Source organism: Oncorhynchus kisutch, linkage group LG6 (genome assembly GCF_002021735.2).
Source record: "Oncorhynchus kisutch isolate 150728-3 linkage group LG6, Okis_V2, whole genome shotgun sequence".
NCBI lineage: Eukaryota > Metazoa > Chordata > Actinopteri > Salmoniformes > Salmonidae > Oncorhynchus > Oncorhynchus kisutch.
Window position 1 is genome coordinate 68707320 of NC_034179.2, and position 12677 is coordinate 68719996.

General features: G+C 44.7%; 2 protein-coding genes across 2 annotated transcripts in view; one reads left to right on the forward strand and one right to left on the reverse strand.

The window, feature by feature from the left end:
- The first annotated feature begins 294 nt into the window (after positions 1-294).
- Positions 295-5902, forward strand: LOC109893287 (protein HEXIM-like). Its single transcript, XM_020486445.2, has one exon. It carries the CDS (start codon positions 782-784, stop codon positions 1895-1897), a length of 1116 nt encoding a protein of 371 aa, XP_020342034.1. The 5' UTR covers positions 295-781; the 3' UTR covers positions 1898-5902.
- A 1208-nt stretch (positions 5903-7110) lies between these two features.
- The window catches only part of LOC109891908 (rho GTPase-activating protein 23), a 41686-nt gene continuing 36119 nt past the window's right edge, over positions 7111-12677 (reverse strand). Inside the window, exons 19-25 of the mRNA XM_031827272.1 lie at positions 12601-12674; positions 12228-12353; positions 12032-12073; positions 11603-11696; positions 9352-9383; positions 7692-9142; positions 7111-7299 (exon numbers count right to left, since the gene is read on the reverse strand). Of these exons, the coding sequence (XP_031683132.1) occupies positions 7131-7299; positions 7692-9142; positions 9352-9383; positions 11603-11696; positions 12032-12073; positions 12228-12353; positions 12601-12674 (1988 nt within the window). The 3' untranslated portion in view covers positions 7111-7130. The remainder of the gene's footprint in view (positions 7300-7691; positions 9143-9351; positions 9384-11602; positions 11697-12031; positions 12074-12227; positions 12354-12600; positions 12675-12677) is intronic.

Here is a 12677-nt window from a genome sequence, read left to right on the forward strand (position 1 = left end):
AGTATAAGTGGAATATCGATTAATGAAGATTAATTCGCAGACTCTTCAAAACGTGAACTAATTCCCCCCTCCATTTATACATGGTAGCGTCTGAAAGAATGCCCCGGACTACTTTCCTCTTGGACCCAATGTGCACTTGATTGACTCTCGGGATAACCAATAATAATATGATTTAAGCTTAGCAACAGTGAATATGCAATTTTGTCCAATAGCAGCAATGAGAGGTTGGTCCTATATCCTAAAACTTGATTGGCTTAAACTTTCGATAAATGCCCTAGAATTGTGGGTCAGGTAGTTGGTCATGGACGGTCTCGCTAGTAATTTACCTACATTGGAACTACATATCCCACAAAACAAGTAGAGTCAAGAAAAGCAGCATGCGCACTGGCGGTGGTAGAGTTGATATAAAACCGCGAACTCATTCTGTGGTAGCATACTGGACAGTCACTGTTGTGGAGATGAAATACGAACCTGAGAAGGATTACTAGCGGCACCGAAATAGTTAACCTTAGTTCGCTAGCTAGCTACAGTAGCTCTGACGAATCATTCGAGAAGTAACAAGTGTTACCATTCATAACTTTGTTTTTAAGAGTAGCGATAGTGACCGTTTCGAAAGTTAGCTAAACATTTCTTGTCAAGTAAATGTTGCTCATATTAAGACACAGAAACAGTATACTTAGCAAAAGTTTGCAAAATATATTTTAATTAACATTTAGTTTAATTCGCACAGAGACAACGGTTGACATGTGGTAAGGCGAACAGCCCAACAGCATACATCAGGATGACAGAACCGATCATTGAGAAGACCCATCACCTGAAAACTTCAAATACCCCATCAAGTGGGAGAGGAAGAGTTGTGGAGCATCCCCAAACCAATGAGAGCCGTGGACTTGAGACTGGCGGTAGGGGGCGATATGGAGATAAACAGCAGCAAGCAGAGAGTGACGGCGGGGTTATCCCTGCAGACAAGTTGTGGCAAATGCAAGGCGGGCAGAGGGAGGTGTGCCCAAGATTCGTTGCCGGAAATGCACTTCCTAAGTGCCCAGCAGCAACACAGCCCTGCCAGGAACCCGGAGCAGATGCAGCCGGAGAGGGTGGCCTCGTAGCCCACGGAAATAGTGGAGATGGACCGCACGAGGAGACCCTGAGTCAAGTGCAAGGCGAGTGTGGGAAGAGAACCGACTCTGGCTCTCCAGGCGCCGGGGCAGCTGTAGATGCGCGTCAGGGCAAGAAGAAACACAGGCGTCGACCATCCAAAAAGAAGCGTCAATGGAAGCCCTATTTTAAACTTTCTTGGGAAGAAAAGAAAAAGCTTGACGAGCGAGAGACCGAACGAGCGTCCCGAGTGAGAGCAGAGATGTTCGCGAAGGGGTTGCCCGTTGCCCCCTACAATACAACGCAGTTCCTTATGGATGAACACGACCGAGAGGAACCGGATCTGAATACCGAAAGTGGTCCCCGACGTCAGTTGGGGACTGGTGCTCGCCCAGAGGACACCGCAAGTGAGGACGAGCTTTTCGATGTGGAGGAGGAGGAGGACTATGGCAGCGGTGGTGGCAGCGACGGCATCGGGAGGCCTGGAAACGCAGGTGGGGAGTTTCTTCAGAGAGACTTTTCCGAGACCTACGAGAAATACCACATCGAGAGTCTTCAAAACATGTCCAAGCAAGAGCTGGTTCAAGAATACCTGGAGCTGGAGAAGTGCATGTCCCGTCTGGAGGAAGAGAACACCCGCTTGCGGCGCGTAACCAACCCGGACATCACAGATGATAACCAGGTGCCCCAGTCGAATTCGGCGCGGATCAGAGAATTGGAGGGTGAATTGGAGAGACTGAGGGCGCAGAACAGTGAGCAACGTCCGCAGAGCAAGGAGCAGATTGTCACATTAGGTGACTAGAAATGGATAGAACCAGGTAAAATATGGAAACGAGGGGACTAAACAGGACTTTAAAAAAGTGTCACCAGTTTGTTAACTCTGGAAGGTTCAGTGACGGTCCGTAAATTGCGTTGCAAAATTTGAGCATTCTTTTCTATTTGGACTGTAAGGTGCCTGTTTAAAGTTTTTGAATAAGTAATGTATATATTTAAAATTATTTTCTTTTTTATAAAGAGAATGTATTTGGAAATACGTTGTTTTTGTTTCCTTGGTATGCATGCATTAAAATACTCTATCCCACAATTTGTTAAATCAGCAGGACTGTTTGTCCAAATGTAACATTTGTTTAAAAAAAAAATGCTTCTTTTGAGAATTTCAAATAACTTTCCCAAAATGAAATGTGCAAATTAACATGTACACAAACAATTTTTTTTTCTTTTTTCGTAGGGGGTAAATAAAGATTTTGCCTGATACCAACAAAGTATTTGGCTATTATCTGCAAGCCATTTTACAGCTATCGACTTACATCAATTTCTTTTCACTATTTAGGCAGATGTAAAGTGATGGAATATGCCTAGTTTTTCAGATTCATTCAGATGTGTCTTTACTATCCATAGATGAACCACTACCAAATCAGGTAAGTTGTGACTGCATCACTCATTACCACTATAGAAATGATATGCAGGTTGCATAATGCAACCATTGGTAAACAACTGCCAAGAATCTACAGCCATATATTTAGATATGCAGGGTTGGGGAGTAACTGATTAGGAAGTAATCTGATTAAGTTAGTTTGGGTAATCCAAAAGTTACATTGATTACAATGTTGGACAGGTAACTAAAGGATGACATTTAGAAAGTATTTATTTTAACTAGGCAAGTCAGTTAAGAACAAATTCTTATTTACAATGACTGCCTACCCCGGCCAAACCCTGACGATACTGGGCCAATTGTGTGCCGCCCTAAGGGACTCCCAATCACAGCTGGTTGTGATATAGCCTGGAATCGAATCAGGGTCTGTACCCAACCCTGGATATGTCTGTAGCTGTTGGTTTTGTGAGGTCTCATGACATATCCTTACAAAAGCTATTTTCTACTCCAACTCTCAATAGGTCACCTCTTGACCTGTCTCAGTGGTATGTGAAATGGACCTAATGTTGCAGGCTAAAGCTCATTGAGCAGATGACTCCGACTTGCTAAAATAGCCTTTCTAAACAAGGCAAGGGTCCTATTGGAGTTGCATTGCCCTACTTCCATGGTATAATTTGGGATATGTAACTTATTGGGCCAAGGGTAATCAACGCATGTCAGGGAAGAACTGTCACTTTTTCATTACAATTTGCTATTACTCATAAAATGAGATTGGTAGGCTTAACATTCACATTGAATTCATTCAAAACAAATCCAATGCAGGTCAATGAAATTAGTAATTTTTGTTCTCCAGGTCCAAATCATTCTAAAGTATCCAACATTGAGTGTTGCTCAATTAAGTTACTTATGTATGAAACTGGCCAGGTAAAACAAACCAATGCATGGATTGCTGTCATACCTTGTCCATAGACTTACAGGGTAAGGAAACAAATATATAATTTGGGTGAACTATCCCTTTAAAGAGAGGAAAGATAATAATAAAAAATAGATAAGTAACGCTGACCCATTTAGCCTGGTTTCCGACTCAGAGATGAAATGTTGTCAAGAACATTGACACAAAGTTGGAAATACACTTCTGTGTCAATATATTCCAAAATGGTACATTTTATGTACAACGTGGGCTGTGGGCAGAGCAAAATCGCTTACCAACTAGTTGTTTGTACTTAGATTGCTAGCTAATTGATAACATACCTCTGTCTAAAACGCAGGTTTGGTAACTAGCTATATGGCTGGTCAAAATATGCATATATTTACCATGCTAGGCCAGCTAACGACTTCCTTGTTTTTAGCAGGACTTTGCTAACTTGTTAGCTAGCTAGGTTTTACGCAGATTTACACACTTAAATTCTCCCAATCAAACGAGGTTTACCGACATACAATACACTGAAACAAATGTATACAAAACTTCAGGAATCTTAATTGAATCTGATATAATTTGCACCGATTTCGAGTTGTCAGGTCCTCTCTGGATGCATTCAGGGAAGTGTGGTGCAAGACTGACTGCTCTACAGCATAATTATGGGTAATGTAGTTCCAAGATTCACCCGTGATGGGAAAAAAATTTACAGCATTTTTTATTGTGGTGCAGGATGCATTGGGTGGATGCCAATCAGTGGTGTCACAAACCTCGGTTCCACTTTTTTTGTTTGTGAATTCATTTTATTCATGTTAACTGACATCCTTCCCAATTTCAATGAAATATCTGAAACTGTTGCCTGGAATGACACATGTCAGCAATGATCACAGAATACTATTGACATTAAACATTTCCAAAATTATCAAGCAACTGCAAAACATTTTAAAAACTTAATTCTGTTTATTTACATCATATAACCTTGCTTTGAAGCAAAATGCCATCAAATGAAATGGTTCCAGGTGGATAACCTTTAGACAGGACATTTTCTTAGAAGATTGTTTACTCAAAGCAATTCAAAATGTACTTTACACAATACAATATGTTACATATCAATACAATATGTTACATATCAATACAATATGTTACATATCAATACAATATGTTACATATCAATACAATATGTTACATATCAATACAATATGTTACATATCAATACAATATGTTACATATCAATACAATATGTTACATATCAATACAATATGTTACATATCAATACAATATGTTACATATCAATACAATATGTTACATATCAAGACAATATGTTACATATCAATACAATATGTTACATATCAATACAATATGTTACATATCAAGGCAATATGTTACATATCAATACAATATGTTACATATCAATACAATATGTTACATATCAAGGCAATATGTACAAAATATCAGACATAATAACAAACATAAGGTATATCACACTTCAAGAAACGGACAGCTAAACACACATTGAGTGTTGTCAGAATTTTCTAAAAATGTTTTGTATTTCTCTTTTTGATGAAGGCATGAGCAGTTTGGTTCAGCTCTGTTAAGCTGTATGTCTCCTATTGGCTGACAGTTTAAATGTATACAGTTAGTTCATCAAACAAAATCTAATGCAAATGAGTTGGTACCATATTACCCTGTTCTAGGTATTGATTACCCTTACTTAGGGCTTGTTATGTGAACCATACAAAACACTGTCCACATGAAAGAACCACTGTGTGTGAGAAAAGCAGGTGAGAGCACCATACCTTCCCTCCCCTTGCAGCATCAGGTGTTCTGCTGTTTGTTAGTGCTTGTTAGATGCAAACCGACTGCATAGACAAGTCCTTGGCCAGACACAGTGTGCTTTTAATGGCCTCCCAGAGAGGCTGCTCGTATGTATGATACACGTCTTTGGGTCAGCGGATAAGATGTCAGCACAGCAACGGGAAGAGAATGGATTCAGCTTATAACTAGATGTGAAGGTTGAGGCTTCTGGCATTGAGAGTCTGGAATAATGAGGGTTAATGGGGAGGTGAGGAATGGCCATGGCACGGCAGAACAAAACACTCTAGAAATCAGGCACTTGTAGGGCAACTCTTGAGGTAAGACAAGACTAACTAAAAGTCAATGACATTTTACGATGACAAAATTCCTGTCAGGCAAAGGGGGAAACCAAAGAATAACTCCCGTATGACATTGGTCGAGGGACAGTTAATAAAGAGTATTTGGGAAATGGAAACTCATCTTGGACCATGGCCAAGAGAATGGTATGTCAGTCTAGAAACACAGCAGACCCAAAAAATGGATACTTATGGTAACCACATTTCTGCAATCAGTCATTTGTATCCAGGAATTCTGAAGCACCCCACTCACAGTGGTTATTCAATTGAGTCTAACCTTATGGAAATGTATTATATGACATGAAAAATCATGTGTAGATGGCTTAAAACTTGAAATATTCCTGATAATATAACAACTAAAATATAATTGACAGACTTTACAAAATGTCACTGTGTATACATGCAGGTTGCATTTATAATCCTTGACGTTTAACAGGGCATGTTGTCAATATTTCGCGCTTTCTCGGTCACCCATAAAATGAAAACAAATGTTTCCTCTGGTACACGTAGGCAGGTTTGGTCAAGCAAATTATTACCAACTAATACTTCATCCAATTGAAAAGACAGTTATGATAGAGTTGATGCAAGGACAGTATGTGATCGTTCTTTGATAAGAGAGCTGAGATGCATACACACATTATTCTGACTTAAATTAGGTTATGGTAGATAAAGCCCTGTTTGCTGCCAAATAAGATAAGCATTGTCACCATAAGGTAGATAGTAGTGTCAGTAAGGGGAGAGTCCATTGCTTTCTTCAAATGCGGAAATGGATGCTAATCCAGCCATGAAACGGAGGCATTTCAACGGCCACAATTTTGACTGGAGAATGTTAATGTTGGATGAGTTATTCTATCTTTGCTAAATGAGAGAAAGTATTTCTGCATAGTACTGTGAGTCACAGAGAAAGGCCGTCTACGAGGAAACAAGGAACAGGCTTTAAGTCAGGTTCAGGATTTTTCTTTTTTGTTCGTTTTAAAAACAGGTACATCCGAGAAGTCAAAACACAATAAAAAGTACTTATTCTTTTCATACAAAAAATATATATATATAATATTTACTGTATATAAAACAAAAAAATTATATATTAAGGGAAACATTTCAAGTAACATCTTGAAGGAAATTATGGTGCACCTTATGTAAAACATAAAACAATCCAAAAAAATAAAGATAATGTAATATATATATTTACAAGGTTAACTTAACAAGGATATTTACAAATGTTACAGATTAGTGCAACACACAAACACCTGCACACTCAAACATACTCACGAGTATTGTCAGGCAAACACACATATGTACAGACAGACAAACATTAACGAAGACAGTGTGTGTGTGTGTGTGTGAGAGAGTTATGTTATTTCTGTGTGTTGGCAACTAGTTGAGTGTCAGAGCCAGTTGTTCTGTGGTCATCATAGTAACAGAATATTAAGGAAGACTGATATAGAAGTCAGTGCTGGGGCCAAAGGTTAGACAGAGTTCTCCCTTAACTCACATTCCAATACTGCTTGTACTCTTCTTATAGTGTATGTGCTGATCTCTCAGCTAGTGTGTTTGTGTCTGTATGTGTGTGTGAGTGTGAAAGACAGAGAGAGAGAGCTCACAGTCCTGTTGAAAGTTTCACTCTGTGAGGAACCCTGGGTAGGCTTGGTTTGGCATGCTCTTCCCTGTGCATTGGGAGAGGACAACCCACTTCCTGTGTCAGACAGGAAGCAACCGAGAGGACAGGAAGGATCCTATTATTCAGTAACACACCGTCTGTCTGCTGCCTGCATGAGGGAGAGTTCTTGGCTTTAATATCAACTGTGATGAGGTCTGTCTGTCTGTGCGTCTGCTGCCCCATTGCAATTTTGCATTATTTTATTTTATTTTTAAAACACACAAAATAAATAAGCTTTGGCAAATACTGGAATGCCCCTTTACATGCAAACGGAGTAGACTGGAGGCCGGAAACTGTTCTCAGACCTGTCACAAGACCCCTTGTGTCTGTCTGTGGCTCTGCTGTCCACTACCCACTGTCATCATGCAACTGACTCAGGGTCAGCACTATCTGACCCTCTAACACAGCAGCCCTGGCTCAGCAGCTCAGGGGAGGGAGAATTTGAGAGGGAGGCCAGGGGCCTTGTAACTTACAGGCCTATGAGTCTTTGTCCATACTTACAGGTACTGATGGAACCTGGAGGCGGGTGCTCGGCGTGTGACGGGGGGATTCTGGCCCAGAGGAAGAGGGTGTCCTGGGTCAAGCTCCTGGTGGTCGAGGGGTGATCCCTGTGGTTTGCCCTGGTTGGAAGTGGCCAGCGACATGGGGAACTTGTTGGTGGCTAGCGCAGGCCTCTTGTCGCCCGACTCGGTAGGTGAGACCACCACAGTGTGTCTTCTCCAGGCCCGTCTCTTCCTCCTCGTCTCCGGGGAGAGTGGCTTCCTCAGCCCCACGATGCGCAGGTCATCAGCCGAGCCCAGCAGGCGCGCACGCACCTGGTCAGCCAGAGACCCTCGCCCCTGACCCTGCCCTGTCCCGCTGGGGGTGAAAGAGGCAGCCTCGCTGGGGGGCAGGGCTTCTTTTGGCCGGGGTGGACGTAGGCTCTCCTGGCTGCTCCCTGAGGAAGGGTTGGTCCTGGATCGGTTCCTCTGGGCCCCTGGTGCCCCAGCTACCTCCTCTCCTGAAGGCCCAGGGAGGTCCAGAGAATGAGCCTTGGTCTTCCCTCTGTCCTTTAGCTTCTTCCTGGCCAGCGTGTCACACTGGATCAGCTTGTGGGAGTTGAAGGAGGGCCGGGGGTGTAGTCTGTGGGTGGTGGAGGAGGAGGAAGAGGAGGGGGTGGTGGATCGCGCCCCACCCTCGCTCCTCTCCCCAGGGTCCTGAGTATGTGTGGAGGGGGTGGGGGTGGTGTGCTGGGTCGTAGGGGAGACAGGGTGGGGTTTGTAGTGTGTGTAGAGGAAGCTTCGTTGTGCTGCTGTGGGGGTCTGTGTGGGGGTTGGGGGTGTGAGGGTGGGTGTAATAGATGCAGGGGGGTGTTTCTCAGGTCTCTCCTGGGTAAGGGAGCGTGAGGCGAATCCGCTCTCATTGTCCGTCTCGCTCACCAGCTCGCTGCGCTCGTCGTCAGCTTCATCGCACCGGCCCTCAGACGCCAGGCTCCGCCCCAGTGTGGAAAGGGTGGAGTAACCGGAGACGATAGAGCGAGCATCCTCTGGCCCCCGCCACACCCTGCCCTTCACCTCCGCTTTCACCGCCTCTTCCTCAGAGAGCAGTATCACCGTCTGCCCTGCTTTCTCTTTCTCACTACCGCATGGCATGCTGGGAACTATCACCTCCTCTACCTTCTCTCTCACTCTCTCTACTACAGACTCTTTTTCTTCCTCCTCCTCATCTTCCTCCTCCTCTCCCTCTGCTCGTGTGGCGGTGTCTGTTCCTGCCACGTCCAGCCCCGCCTCTTCTCCCTCCTCCGCCCCCAGGTGGCTGGCTTTGATTGGCTCGTGCTCCGAATCGTCGTCTGTGCTGCTGCCCACGAGGCGGCCGTTGTGGCGAGTCCTGCGCTTGCGTCCGGTGACGGCGGACATGATGGACAGGGTCAGAAAGTCCTTGGCAGTGAGGTCTCGCTTTGACCCCCACGAGCCCTGAGGCAAAACAAAGTCACATAGGTCAAAGGTCGGAGGATTTACACAACCTCAACCATAACTAGATGGTGTGAAGAAAAATGTTGTTACTTGCTTCAGCTCTTTGAATGTTTTTTTTGTGGTGGTGAAGAAGATTGTTTTGTGTCTGTGAAGCTGCCCTGTGTGATATGAGTGGCCAGAACAGCATAGTTGGCTATCTGAGGCCTTACCTTAGATTTAGCTGAGTCACTGTTGGTTGAGTCTAAGAGAGGACAAAGAGAGAGGGTCAGAGGGGAAGGTACACTGTAAAGCTGGTCTGTGTTACATGGGAGGAGAGGAGGAGCGTGAATGGCTGTGATGGGGGGGCACAGAGCTGCTGCTCAGAAAACAAACCTTTCTGCTATATCTAGCTAGCTAGAGCTTTAAAAACACACCATTTTGACACTGTTATAACACAGGAAATATTAGGGACTGCTCTAATGCAACACCAATCCAATTAGGAGAGAGTTGTGAATCCTCTGTGCCCACCCTCTACCCGTCACCTTCCCCTGGGGAACAGAACCATACAGACACTGGTCACACACCATTAACACACAGAACAACGTGTCATCACTAACCACTGATTGTCATGGAGTTGATCAAACTGACTGGTATGTGACAAGGGTTGTTGGAGAGAGGGGCGAGGGTGGGGAAAAACAACAGCATTAAGGAATCACAGCACACACTGATGACATCACGGCAAATACTGATGACATCAACTGGTGAAGGAGGAGTCGGGAGGAGGGAAGGCAGAAAACAAGGTTGAGTAAAGGGTTTTTCAATCACCACACACACACACTCACGCCCTTGCTCTCACTCACTACTGCTCACTCACTAGCTCTCACTCCCACTCACTAGTTCTCACTCCTACTCACTAGTTCTCACTCCCACTCACTAGTTCTCACTCCCACTCACTAGTTCTCACTCCCACTCACTAGTTCTCACTCCCACTCACTAGCTCTCACCAGCTCTCACTCACTAGCTCTCAATCGCTCTCACTCACTAGCTCTCAATCGCTCTCACTCACTAGCTCTCACTCGCTCTCACTCACTAGATCTCACTCGCTCTCACTCACTAGCTCACTCACACTCACAAGCTCGCACTCACTAGCTCACATGGTCTCCCTCACATGGTCGCGATCACACGGTCTCGCTCACTCACTCACACTCACTAGCTCTCACTCACACTCACTACCGCTCACTCACTAGCTCTCACTTTCATTCACTCACACGCACTAGCTCCCACTCACTAGCTCTCACTCACAAGATCTCACTCACTAGCACTCACTCACTCACAATAGCTCACACTCACTACCTCTCGCTCTCACTTACACATGCTCACTCACACTCGCTCACTCACACGCTCTCACTAAAATGGTCTCACTCATACATGCTCTCACTCAAAATACACACACAGTCTTGTATAACTAACCTTGTGGGGAGACAATTCAGTCCCATTCTAAATCCTATTTTCCATAACCCTAACCTTAACACCAAACCTTAACCCTAGCTCCTAAACTTAATTCTAACCTTAACCCTAAACCCCATTTGACCTTGCGGGGACCAACAAAATGTCCCAGTTGGCCAAATATTTTGTTTGTTTACTATTTACTATTCTTTGTTTGTTTACCACACACACACACACACACACACACACACACACACACACACACACACACACACACACACACACACACACACACACACACACACACACACAAACAAAAACCCCAGAGTAGCACACGAGAGGGCCTATACAGAATGAGTTGAGCAGGTGAGGTAGACAGGACAGACAGATGGAGAGATCACTATAGAGGGGCTTTCTCTCTCAGTGACAGAGAACACAAAGTCATTCATCCATTAGTCAGACTGGGTGACAGTACAGGGTCATCCTCACACACAACTCCTGCCTTAGTCAGACGGACACTGAGAGGAAGCCGAGAGCAACTTCCTCTGAAGATGGTGACACATACCAAACACACCCACCCACTTTTTTACTAACAAAACACCATCACACCCAAACTCACTATTTCTCACGCACACAAACACAAACACACACAGGAATTGGCAGGGGAAGTCCCATCCTACCGCAGTGGCTGCTCCACAGGCTCAGCTAAGAGAGGAATGCAGCGATGTAGAAGAGACAGTGAAGGATGAGTAATAAAGAAGAAAAGAAAACCAGGTGAGAGGAAAGAAGCACACAGTCTAGTGATCAAATCAGGAAGGAGAGAAACTCAGCAAGGGCAAATCATTTCAAATGTATGTCATGCCTATTTCCTGATTGTATGGGATTGGTTCAACTGTGTGGCTGTCAATGATTGTTGACAGTCACTGATTGGCCAGTTCGGCCACAGTGTGAACCGTGATTGGTCTGCACAGGCTGTCAGTAGCTCAGTGCAGGTTGTGATTGGATGCATTTGGGCAGTGGTGGGCGGGCCCTCACCTGACGCCTCCCCTAGCAGAGCGGTCCTGCCGATGTTGGAGAGCAAGTGGTCGATATTGGGGGCAGGCACCAGGTCCTTCGTGTCTACAGGAGTCTGAAGGGGAGAAAGGCATTGAGTCATAAACAACACATGAACACTGGATTTAAGTCCTGCATCAGAATCAGTGACTGTGTCCCAAATGGCACCCTATTCTCCATATAATGCGCTTTTTTTTTCACGGCCCATAGGGCTCTGGTAAAAAAAAGTAGGGAGGGAATAGGGTGCAATATGAGACGCAGGCAATGACGCATAGGTAAGATGTACGGTATCATAGCACATCCCCAGGATTCTACTTGGGCTGTTTACTGGAGCAGATTACACTGTGAGCTCCAACATGACCGTGTGAACTGAACAGCCGTCCCCACATAGTTTCCACAGTCCCACTGTACCTTCTCATCCTTGTCCAGGTCCTCACTGAAAAACCAGATATACTGTGGGAGGAAACAGAGAGAGAGAGAGGAGGCAGAGAGAAAGAAGAGATCTGTGAGAAGATATTCCGACAGGGTAGCGCCAGCTCATTGGAGGAGAGCTAACATGAAGCCAGTAAACCGGTTTGTCATTGGTTGGGATTAGAGGCTCACTCACGTGTTGGATGAGCGTCTCGACTATCTTGTAGCGGTCAGGCATGTGAGTCACCATGTCTGTCATGTTGTCTTCAGACGTCCGCACCAGTGTGGGCCCGAACACCAGGGCCAAGTTACGAGGTTCCATCTACACGCACAGAAACAATACACCTCCTTATAAATCAGTCTCCCTTAATCATCTGTTACTGTGGCGAACACGCGTTTAACACATCTGAACTGTGACTCTGTAAAAAGTAGGGCACTTTACATAGGGAATGGAGTGCCATTGGGGTCCGGGACAAACGCCGGGCACTACATAGGGAATAGGGTGCCATTTAGGACGCAACCTATAATAATATGTTCACGTTAAAACACTACGATAACACTATCCAGACCTTGTTTTTCTCACAGTGGTCAGCTACCGTCTTCAGATGGCCAACCAGGAACTTGAGAGTGTGGTAGTAATGGTCTG